General features: G+C 37.6%; 1 protein-coding gene across 2 annotated transcripts in view; it reads left to right on the top strand.

The window, feature by feature from the left end:
* LOC119783697 (interleukin-1 receptor accessory protein-like 1) overlaps positions 1-12,619 on the top strand; it is a 399,178-nt gene that overhangs the window by 170,969 nt on the left and 215,590 nt on the right. For both annotated transcript variants that reach the window (XM_038285371.1, XM_038285439.1), the window contains exon 4: positions 6,180-6,366. In XM_038285371.1, the coding sequence (XP_038141299.1) occupies positions 6,180-6,366 (187 nt within the window). The remainder of the gene's footprint in view (positions 1-6,179; positions 6,367-12,619) is intronic.

The raw sequence follows: 12,619 nt of genomic DNA, 5'->3' as shown, positions 1-12,619 counted from the left end.
ACCGCTAGATGTCGCTGAAAATTACACACTGTAGCTTTAAAGTTTTTAGAAACTCAAAATTAGTCAATCAGATTTTCTTCTATACCAACTATTTTCATTCTATTTCTAAATACTTTGATTTCTATGCTTAATATTGCATAATTTTTAGACATTGTTATCTCTTTTTTTGTCTTCATTCTGAACTTGTGGAAAACACAAAAGAAAGTAAGGAAAAACTGTTCTGACAGCTGCAAGTCTGGGATTTTACAATATAGTAAAGCCAAATTATCCGCAAGTGAGACCAGTCCAGCCAGACAAGTTGAAACAAGGATCAAGACAAAGTAATAGGAGACGAGGAGCGACTGTGAGGAGACGGATAGTTCGTAACTGTGGACAGAGTCTCTTGTTCCAGCATTGCAGACATGTGCCACACTTTTAGACAGGGGCTAAGTAGGACCATGTTAGCCTGCAGCCAGATTTTGGAAGCCAGGGTGCTTAATCATCCTGGGCTTGGTGCTAAAGCTGACAGGTGAGTTATGAGCAGGCGCCACAGGTAGCAGCCCTAGTCTACCCACTGCTCAACATGACCTTCGCCTCAGCCATAAATAATGAAGCAGCCATGAGATACTGATTTAGGATAACAGGGCCAGCTTTATCTCAGTCTGGGTTATCTTGATCTTATGTAGCCAGTCATGTTAGGCCAAGACCTCTAGAAGCTATTGCAACCGACTCTGTATCATGGTAGCTGTGCATTGTATAACAGAAATATAATTATTCCAACCCCTAAATCTTTTGTATTTTTGTCATTTTTCAACTTAAGGTAAAAATGTTTTTGATTAGAAATTTATGGCCTTTGTATTAAACACTAAGTTGCTCATTACTATGGAAGGAAACTAATCAAAACAGGTTAAAATGTGAGTGTAAATCTAGAAAGAGAGGCCAATATTTATAACTGTCAAAGTCAATGGAAAGATGTTATGATTGTTCTAATAAAAAAGCTTCTCCTCTTGTAATGTTAGTTCTTTTCCTTCCTGAAATCCTTACAAACCTTATAATACGTCTTTTTTTGTTTTTCCTGGCACCCCATACTGCACAGTGCTAATCTAATTACTGAGCATGTGAGCAATTATTTCTATATTTACTATCGGACACTTCTGCTGAGAAAAGTTGTTACTTTCAGTGTTTAAAAATATTATAAAAGAGATTCATCGTGGCACTTTCTTTCCCTTGCCACGTTATCCTTTAGGCTGGAGCTATAGTCAGTCAGAATAAAAAGTAAATTATGTCATGATTGTGTTACTCTTTGTTTTTTTTTTTTTTTTTTTTTTATTGAATGTACAAATAGGTTGTAATTATGACCATATTTGTTGGTCTATAGTGCTGGATCTAGAAACCCACTACTATTGATAAATTATAAATTTTAGCTTTTGTTCATTTCTAGTTTAAGCGCTTAAGCTTTAAGGTTTAATATTGACAATAACAATGAAGATAACAATGAATGGCTGAGTGTATTTATATACATAAGAGACCAAAAGTTTGGACACACCTCATTCAAGAGTTTTCTTTATTTTCATGACTATGAAAATTGTAGATTCATACTGAAGGCATCAAAATTATGAATTCACAATTCACAACACATGTCATCTCAAGGCACTTTACAGTTCACCAGATCATAGTCAAACTTATTCAGAGTTTTATATCTAAAAAAAAACATTTGATTGCATCGACTCATTGACTGGAAGGCAATCGCTCACACTAAGCATGCTTGTAGTGACAGTGGAGAGGAAAAACTCCCTTTTAACAGGAAGAAACCTCCAGCAGAACCAGACTTTGTGTGAGCAGTCGTCTGCCAAGGCAGTCTGGGGTTTAAGGAGACAGAAGCAGATATAGAAAATGCAAAACGGTGCTACAATAGACGCTTAAACATGGAATATTGTGATAATCCATGATATTTGAATATTCTCTCCTCTTTTTCTTCTGCTGTGTTCATCGTGCTATTTAGTACTTTACTCTAACATTATTTTCACAGATGCATCCCCTTTAGTAGGTCTCTCTTGAAGGGAACTCGTTCCACTGGATTTTAAGGGCCGTCAGGGGGAAAGAGTTTGGGTATCAGGAGGATGAGTGGTGTTCTAAACTATACTGTTTCCGCTCCGATACAGATATTTCAATGTAGAGCACTTATTGATACTGATGATAACCCGATTCAATATCAGTTAATAGGTCATGTTATTTAAACAGAACAATAGTCAACAATTACAGCAAATAACCCATATATTATTAGCCAATGGGTTACATAAACTCTAAACAGAAGCAGTGTTTCTATCAGCTAGTATTGATAATTTTAGATGCAGGCCTATTTATTCCCATATTTAGTTTTGAATGATTTCCAATATCAATATCGCATCGAGACATCTTTAATTAATATTGTTATGAGAAAAGCTTTTTCTCTGTTGCCTTCTAACTTCTACACCTCTTACTTCTCTTGTAGTATTATTACTTGAAAGTCAGCTGCAATAATTAATAAGCAATTATTTCATCATTCTATTTCTATTAGGGAGGAGTTGGTTTAATTAAGAGCTTCATTAAGTTAGTTCATTAATTTCCCCCCAGGTGCCCTGGATTCACAGGAGAATATCAAATCAATTCTGCTGCCTATTATTTAATACCGATTGAAACAGTTAGTGCGTTAACGGGGAGGTTTGCTTCAGTTTCAGCCTCCAGTAGCAGGTTGTCAGTTAGTTTTGTAGATGAGAAGAGACTCCAGAACATGTTCTCATGTAAGTTTGATTGGTGCAAAATCCCATGCATATGTTACAGGAAGCCTGAACCAACAAAGCTTTGAACCGTACGTTTAACTCCTTCCTGGTCCTTTCCTCCTAATTTTACAGAATTTGCTGCATATTGCATCTCAAACCCTCTGCCTGCCCTCCAGCTCTATCCGTTAGCTGTCAGCCTGACGCCTCTCTGGGATGATGTGTGCAGGACGCTCTCCATCATTGCCACAGAATTGCATATCTGCTTTACTTTGACACATCGGAGTGACACACTCACCCATTAACGCCACGGTGTCACCTGGCTTGTTATAACTGTAACTGCAGTACAGCGGGGTTCACAAAATGCTGACTGCACGGGATGCAATTAAGTTTCCAGAATAAGGGATCCTTTACCTTCCTTTTCCTTTGCACAGATTTCCTTCTGCTAAGAGAATAGCTAAGAGATCGCCCAGCTCTTCCACCTCGAAATGCATCATGATGGATGTGAGATGTTGCAAAGGCACCATAGGACAAAGTGTTGGCTCACACCATCAATCACTCATGCGAAGCAGATGACACAATTATGCTCCTCTGTCTTTCTCATCCAGCTGCGAGTTTATCAGGGCTGCCCAGAATATTTAACAGAGAAAAGGGCGCACCTGTGGGATCTCATTTGCACAGGTGTCCATCTGGTAGAAGTTGTCTGGGATAATCTCCACATCATGTCAGATTTGCATCAGGGCTCCATGAAAGCAGCACCCTTATTGTAAGAGAAGCAAGCAGAGCCGGCCAGTTCAGAGGGGCGAGGGATTTTAAAGCTGATACTGTAGGGAGGAACCGCATGCGCGATACTAATCCACAAGGCCGTTAATACAGCACAATTATGGAAGGATTTAACATGTTTGTAATTGTTTGTTGGTTCAGCTCAATTTGTGTAACCAGCTTTAGTTGGAAAATTAGCAGTGAGATTTTCCCTAAATACTGCCAATTTGTTTGGTCTTTAAACCAGCAGGGATTTGCTGCAGTTAGCCTGGAGTACTTGTGAACTGTAACAGCCCTATTAGCCAGTTTGGGCACTGAAAAGGTGCTTCCATTGGATTTATCCACAACATTTGCTTCTGATCTCTTTCAAAAAGCACAACTTTTACAGTGAATCAATGCAGCGATTGATTTCTGCGTTCTCTTAAGAACTGCTCAAGCAGCAGCACCAGTCTCAAACTTTATTTCAGCCTGAAGGAGATGTGGTCAGTGTTATTACAAACCTCTGCACAAACACAAGAGAGGGCTTAGTCTGATTGATTTAGTGGTTTCGAACAAGTTTCTCTTGTAAAATAATTACAAATATTATAGAATACATGAAAAAATTATAAATAGATGGTGTATTTGCACTGACTGGGATTCTTACATGAATTATCTTAGAATCATCTCTGAAAAAATCCTGAAAAAAATTGTAATCTCCTGATTGCAGGGGTTTTCTGCACATCCTCATGCTGGCAACCTTCCTCCAGCTACACTGGCGGGATCACAGTCCTCCCCCTGCAGTACTGAATTTCAGAAGGCCACCCTTTTTCTTGATTAAAATCATTTTAATCTGTTATTAAAGACTTGACCTGAGGAGGGGGCAATGGCTTCTAAACAGTTGCGATAGATACTTCAGACAAACAGAAATTTCCATTAGCACTGACAACATGAAGGATATAACACATCTTAACTGATTGAGACCTAAGGCCTGAATTGATGAGGCTTTCTAAAGCTTAAAGCAAGATAATGGAGTCACTTCCAGTCCTCTGATATACGTCTCCAAATAGCCTCCAGAACTGTTCCGGGTGATGCAACACAGTCACAGTAAAGAAAGTTTTACCTTTTGCAACATACTAGATGACATGCATCCAATGCAAAACCTTTTCAATGTTTTGTAGATGTTAAAAAACAACACCTGCTACAACAGAATCTAGAAGTATCTCCTAAAAGCATATCTAGAGAATTTGCAGCACAGGTGCACCCATATAGATTAGATTCAACTTTATTTTCATTACACAGGTACAGGTACAAGGCAACGAAAAGCAGTTTAGGTCTAACCAGAAGTGCAATTGCAGCAAGTGCAGGGTAAATAATGGTTCCATAAGTATAGGACAAGTGTGGTTGGAGGGAATACGATTTTTTTTCTTAATATCAGATATCTTACCCTACAGCTTATTTGTCACTGAACTCCTGTTGTCCACTTCTGCACAAAAGCAAAACCATTAAATACCTTTTAATTCTGTCATTATGTGAGATAAAAAAAACAACATTTACATCCGTAACAATATCAAACATGTATTCTACCCTGTAATGAATCTCAGCTATAATCTGAGCAGTTTGCTTGTAAAGTCTGGAGTCTTCAGCAGTGTTGTTTTTGACAGCCATCAGGACGAAACTATTATTAGTTTTAGTCACATTTTAGTCATTATGATATGTGATGATGAAAGAAGAATATTATAGGAACCTCTTTGATATGGGATTTAAATAAACACCAAGATTTTTTACTTTATTTTCTGAAATAATTTTAATCCCATCCAAATGAAGGGACTAACTAGTGACTAGTGTTCTGTCAGACACCCGGAAACATTCTGGAGTATTTTTACGCCGCTGCTGCCATGATCCATCTGTGGTCAAGCAGAATGAGCACCGCTGCACAGCAGTTGGATTGCATGCTAAAAGCAGGACGCAGCAGCATGCCTGATACTGCTGAGTAGATTACAGCACAATGATGCAGTTTAAATGTTTGACTGACAACCCTCTAACTTTTATCTAGTCTGGTCTCGTCGACTAAAACTCACACCAATAACTCAAGTTTTCATCAGCAAAGATCCATGTTTAGCTCGTCAGTTGTCATTACCATCATGAAAAAAAAGAGGATCAACAAAATAATTTTGTTACATCATCGTTGACGAAAACAACACTGGTCTTCATTAAATTTTATTCCACCTCTGCACTGTGTTTTAAATTGTCTTAATGTTTATGACCTGAGCAGTTGAAATAACAGGTATAGGTATAGGAACAGGTCATTTTCTGTTGCTATACCTGACTCTGCAAGCATGAAAACAATAGCTACTTTAGTTCCCAAGAGCCTTTATTTGGCTAACCATCCTGCTCCACACACATAAAAAAATCTGCAATTAAAATCTAATGCTACATATATTTAGATCATCTCACTAAAGCATTTGTTTAATCTGAGATTGCTCATTTTCTAAATAATTAAACCTCAATATAAAAAACAGACCCAAATGTAAAAAATAAGCTGTTTTTGCATAGGAAGGTCGTTTTCTACTGTGCTTTATTCAGTGACTCACAGCTGTGATTCAGAGCCTACCTCACAGCTCTTTGCTTTGGAGGCCTTTCAAGGTTTCAGTATAATCCCTTTTTCTTCCCTCTAACCATTTATTTTTTTCTTTGTCATTTTAGGAACTCCACATACTGCATGAAGGTGTCCATATCTCTCTTGGTGGCCGAAAACGACACAGATCTTTGCTACAACTCAAAAATGAGATTCTTCGAGAAGGCAGAATTAAGCAAAAATAAAGACATCACCTGCCCTGACATTGAAGACTTCATACAGCCGGGGGTGGAACCTAAAATAGTTTGGTACAAGGTAAAAGATACTCGATTCAAACTGTGTGTTTTTGTACCTTTCATTATGCTATTTCAACCTTTTCTCCATTGATAATGAACTCTTAATTTGTTTATTATCATCATTATTGTTATTATTATTTATTTATTTATTTTATCCTTTTATTATTGGTGAATTATTGCCTTTTTTGAAAACAAGATTAAGATGCACAATTGTGCTTGGGTGTGGGTGCTAAAAATGTAATGCCTTTGCTAATTGAAAAGTAACATGTCATACTTGGTATCAGAAAAGAGATATTTTTATAACCTAATTTTAGTACATATTTAACCACTTTGATATGGCTGGGCCAATTTATCTTTTTAGTTTAATTTGCCGATTTGAACCTGGCTTAAAAACATTGTGCTCAGATTTTCAAGATTGTTAAAGCTGCTGCTGTCAAAGTTTCTGCCAGCTGCCGGTCACTTTGAGGCCTAAGCTAAAAAATTTGGAATTGGTCGATTTTTGACCACACTGTCGACATTGTACAAACTGCAACAAAGCAGACCCTGACTATGATACTGCCACCACTAGACCTTCGAGATAAACTGGATTTTTATCCTTATCGTCATTCGCTATGATAACCGGCGACAATTTTGCCATGTCGGTAAAAGACAAACTTAATTCTGCTTTTTATATTGCGGCAGGAGCGTAAACAGAGGGAAAGACGAATGAGCCCAGTGAAGATGCGTCTAACACAACTGTAAACGAAATTACATCAGTTAATCCTGTGGAGCTGAGCAAGAACAGAGAGGAAGCTGAGAGTGCGTTGTCAATGTTTAGCGTGCAGCAGACCGATTCTGAGAGACGGTGTGCAGGCTTAAACAATTCACATTCACATTCTTGAATGGGTACAAAACTTTAATATTTAATTGAAACAGGGTTTCCGTGGGTCATTAAAAATCATTAAAAGTCGTTAAATTATTATTTTTTAAATCAAGGCCTGAATTGGCATTAAAATTCATTAAATGTGACTATTTTGGCATTTACAATTTTTTTATATTTAAAAAAAAAAAAAAAAAAAAATTATAAACACAATTTCTTAAATGATATATATATTTGCAAATATATCGCAATATGTTTTTCCGGAACTGCTTCCGGCTGATCGTCAAGCCGTATGTTCGGAAAAGAAGCTCAAGGCGCAGAAAAATCTGTAGAATGGGGAATATGCTAATTTCAACATAAGTGGATGGAAATTGAGGAATTTCAGCCTGCCGACAGTAAAGATGAAGAAGGAATTCGCTGTGTATATATGAGTCATGGGTACTTGTTGCATTAAAATTATTTTTAAGAGCATTAAAAGAGCATTGAAAAGCATTAAATTAGAGTTACTGATTCCTGTTTAAACCCTGTGAAAGTCATATGTAATGTGATCTATTAAATGAATAATTTATAAATAGATTGGTTGCATTTCCTGCATGTTCCTTTATTTCTGATAGAGCATTTATCGTGCATTATCGTTATCCAGGTAAAACTGCCTAGTTTATCGTTTTTTTGAGATATCGCCCAACCCTAGCCACCACCATACTTTATAGTTGGTAGTGATGTTCTTTTTGAAATGATCACATTGCTGGGAGCAGGGACTTCTTATTTGTTAGCATCCTTTTACTCAACATCTAAGCAAAATTATCTTCAGTTAGGACAGTGAAATCCCAGTATTGTTGCTGGCTCCTGAAGTTGATATTTTGGGTCAAATAGTAGAAACGTAGACACAGCTCTGTCTTCCAGAGGAGGAATGATAGATGATCCAAAAACCCAAGCTGGTTTTGGATTGGATGTAGATATCTACAGTTAGGCTTGTGACCAACTGAAAGTACTTAAATATCCTTAAAATCAAACTATGTCTTGGTCAGACGGAAGTACCACTGAAAGCAGTTGTCACTCAGACGCAGCACCTGGAGGAGGTGGTGGTACTCTCCAAACCAGTGACGTGCGGTCAGGGGAGGCAGGTGAGGCAGTGCCTCACCAGCCATCATGGAAAGAAAGAAAATATATAATCATAAAGTAATTTAAATTGTTATATTCATCCGGTGGTTTGTACTAAAAAATATTCATTTTTCATTTAGCTTCACCAATTTCGATTTTTATTTGTTCAAAATCGCTGAATTTTCTTATTTTCCCATTCAAATGCTTGGAAGCGATGCCGGTGAGGCAGCAGCGAGCTCTGCCTCACCTTGGATTGCGCAACCCCTGGCTCTGCGCTGGCTGCAAAGCGGAGAGAGCATGTTGCTGTACGGCGTCAATAAAATGGTTTAAACAAATGTAATATGTGAACTTATTTCTAATAATTTGGCTTATGTATATAATGTACAGAGCTTTTTGTCACCAACTGTGTTTGTGTAACGTGTTTCGTGTAATGAGCGATTATAAACGGCAGAGAACAAGTTCGAGGTGAGGCAGGCAGTTCTCTTGCCTCATGGCAGGGGGTGCTCAAGAGACTGAAAACATAAGGCAGGAACAGGACGGATCAAGGAAGGCTTTCTTCCCTGGCAGTGATCTCCATTGAGACAGAGAGACTTTTAAAACTGAAGGAAGATAAGGAGGACTTATATTCATTTATAAGTAAAGGTAAGACAGTAATAACATTTATTTTGTTTTGTTTTTTAAGGAAATGTGTGTTTTGTGAGCTACAGTTTGTACGTATGTGTAAGGATGCAGAAGTGAAACATAACCTGTAAACTGCTGTCAATCTATGCATCTATTTGCAAATCTGATTCTGATGACGTCAGTGCCTCACCAGCTATGAACCTCACCGCACGTCACTGCTCCAAACTGTTTCCATCTCTGGAGAATCTGGTGAACCTTTGGACATCGACGCCAGCAGCTTTGTTCAGCTTTCCAAAGTAGATTTAACACTGCGACTCTCTTTATAAAACCAGGTGTGCCATATTGAGGTGGAACCAGCAAGCAGCAGATTCAATGGAGGTTTTCGTTAGCAATGCTTATTGTTGCCGTTATGTCAGGCTAGATAGGGTTCTACTAATTTGTTGCAGGAATTGCATTTGCTTTGAATGCAGCATAAGAGCAGTCAAATATGCTGACAGAAATATGCAAGCAGTTTACTTATGTCTATGATAAGAATATTTAACATTATTTTTAACAGTTGGGTCCTACATTGACGGTAATGAGTATTTTGACATCACAATCAAACTTAACATCACATTCTTAGCTTTATTTGACTTGAAAAACATATGCTACAAATAATCCATGAAAGAAATTAAAGATGTTCATGTCCTTTTAAAGAAAATGCTCCTCTATTTATTCTTATCCATATCCAGCTTTACTTAAGTGTCTTCTGTTCATGTTATAAATTTACTTGAATAATGAAATGGAAGCTGCTCTCTGTCTTCAAAGGTACAAGAATTTTGGCTTCCCAAACCCAAAATTATTAATGCATCGATAAAGGATATTAATTTTCCATACATAGATATTTTGTGACTTCCTTGATCTAACCCTAATCCTCCTACTAATGAGGAGTTGCGAGCCATCAGAGTGTAACTCACCCCAGAAGAACCTCTCTGTCCAACAGGCCTCTTTGACAGAGCTGTTAGGTGCAGCTTGCAGACCAATTTATCAAATGTTAGTCTGCTGGATAAGATGGCCAAATCACTTTGCTCTCCTGCAGAAATTAAATTAAAATAGCAGACAATGACTGTGGGCTCCACACCCTCCAGTTATTGGCTCTCACTTTACTGGTGGCTGATTAGATTCTCAGGCAGAGCCACCATGCTCCAGTTTTCTTTGCCTCAGGTGGCCCCAAATCTCAGAGCTCTGAGCTGATCCTGTACCTACCTTTCTCTCCCCACCTACATGGTTGCATGAGCAGAGATACAGAAAGAGAGTAAGTAAATCACATTGTGCTGTAGGGCTGTTTTTATTGTGTGCTGAATACCTGGTTACTGTTGGCCTGAGTCCTTATCATTCCAAATTCCAATCCTTCCAAGCAGTAAGTGGAGGAAACGGTCTCCCACTAACTAGTGACTTGATACTAAATGATATAGAAATATCCTTGCAACATGTACTGTAATTGGGCAACCATATTCCCAAAGAATCATAAATTCCATATAAAGTAATTTTCTTTTACTCTATGCAACTATTCAAATAGCACATTCACCCAATTGCACCCACAATGAAGATACACCCTACACAGATGGACATAATGACGGGTATCCGGAATAGTGCCTTGCCCAAGTGCTCAATGCTGTGTGGCAGAAATGGGGCTGGGATCAAGCCTTCAACTTACTGATGGTCAGGCATCTTCTCTTCCCCTTTATCCGTTATAGGGAAAAAACAAAAGAAACAGACTGAAGCCTGGTTCATATTCCCAGATTTTAAAATTGTTGGGTGGTTTTAAAAGCTTAAGGGACCCCACAGATGATGATTAACCTCTCCAAACCCACCGGGTACTTATTTCCTCAGTTGTTAGACCATGATATTTGGTATGTTTCTTTACATCGTCTTCTTCCCTACAAGGCAAAAATGTCCGCATCTTTGTATGAAGTGATTTGAGTCAGGGACAGTCACTTAAGTCTCACAAACGCTGCTTGCCTGTCAGCCAATGATGCACCGAGTAGAGCGATATAACGCCTCATAGAGTCCTATTGTTATTGGTTAAGATCACGTGGGCTGTATGGCTTTGTAGCCAATGAAGTAAGGGTTCAAAAAAGACTAGACATGGCTGGGTTATATGAAGCGGAGCGTTGTTACCGGCTTGCATAGGAGTGAAAGACTGGATAAATGCGCGCAGCTCAAAGCTGAATAATAACAACGGTACTAATTTTTTGAAGTTTGGATGCTGATTTAGTTTTATTACAATACCTAAGGCTGAAAAAAAAACAAAAAAAAAACAGCTCAGATAAGGCACTGGTGCTTATTTTAGCTTGAAAAGCAGCAGTTTCACAATTTTTTATAGATCTATTTGTTAATGTAGATTTATAATTGTAACATTTTGTTATATACACTGATTCTGAAAAAAAAAGTGGAAAATACTTGCTTCATAAAAGTTTTGTGGCCATTAAAATGCTTCATTATTATTCTATGGGTCAAATGGTTAAGTAAAAGCATTTGACACAACTTGGAGATTGGAGACGCTGGTGACACCAGTAAAAACACCAAATACTAGTATATGAAACCAAATATTTTTACCACTAAGTTTTGACATTGATCAGAGCACTCACACGTTTTCTTATAACAAAATAAAACCATGATAATGGTTAAATCATTTGGATTTTCCAGATTTTCGATCGAAGCGTTCTTGACATCCAATCATTTGTAAAAGATCACAAAGGTTTAACTCCCCGATATCTGGAAAGGAATGTTTCGGGCAGAAGGTAAGAAGACTGAATTAGAGTCAATAAAGCCTTCTAGCAAAAAAGACTGATAGACTTGCATGGTAGCCAATTTTCAATTTTTAAATTTTATGAAAATATGTGTTAAAGTGAAATTCTCCTTCAGCTTTAGACTTAGTCAATATGGGAGGTTTAGAAATCAGCAAACACTATCTGCACCAACACAAAAACTCATAGTTATTCCTAAAGCCCAATTGTAAAGCCGGTATGTACTTAACTACAAGAGAAGTGAGAAATTTGTTCTCACTCCCACAGCTGGGCCAGCAAAATTATGTAATTTTGTCCTTATAGTCTATCTTAAGAGTTGTCTCTTCTTGCTCCCATCACATCATCTTGAACATAAAAAAAAAATCTCTCAGGGTTTCTGAGAACGAGTGTGTTTGGTCAGGAATCGGGTGGACACTACTGAGAAAAAGCAGAGATGATTTTCCACTTATGCACTTTGGTAACTCACTTTTTCTGTTATTCTTGCCATCTGAAGAACAAAAACAAATTTCTTGGTTCTCACAGAGTACGTGGCGGAATTTGTACGACTCTTTCATTCTGGTCTTTTAAAAGAAGACCACATAACATGCGTTATGTCAGCCTTCAGAATTGTTGGAGGAGCAGATCAGATGCAATTTAGCAGATATTAATGTATAAAATACTGTATTAATAATAGCTTTTTGATGACTACTTTGTTTCTAGAGGAAAACTTTTGTGGCTGTTGGCAAAAGTAGTTAAATTATACTTGAAATCAACCCAAATGCTAAGCTGAAAAACAATCGCCTCTAACAGCTTAAATAATCTATATTGTTTATCACTAATTTACTAATTTACTTTAAAGTCAAATGTTTATATTTTTAACCCATTAAAAGCCTGTCCCAAATGATGAGCTCCTCACCCTGTCT

Source organism: Cyprinodon tularosa, unplaced genomic scaffold (genome assembly GCF_016077235.1).
Source record: "Cyprinodon tularosa strain WSP-4 unplaced genomic scaffold, ASM1607723v1 ctg1, whole genome shotgun sequence".
Taxonomy (NCBI): domain Eukaryota; kingdom Metazoa; phylum Chordata; class Actinopteri; order Cyprinodontiformes; family Cyprinodontidae; genus Cyprinodon; species Cyprinodon tularosa.
This window is presented reverse-complemented; position numbering and strand designations above follow the sequence as displayed.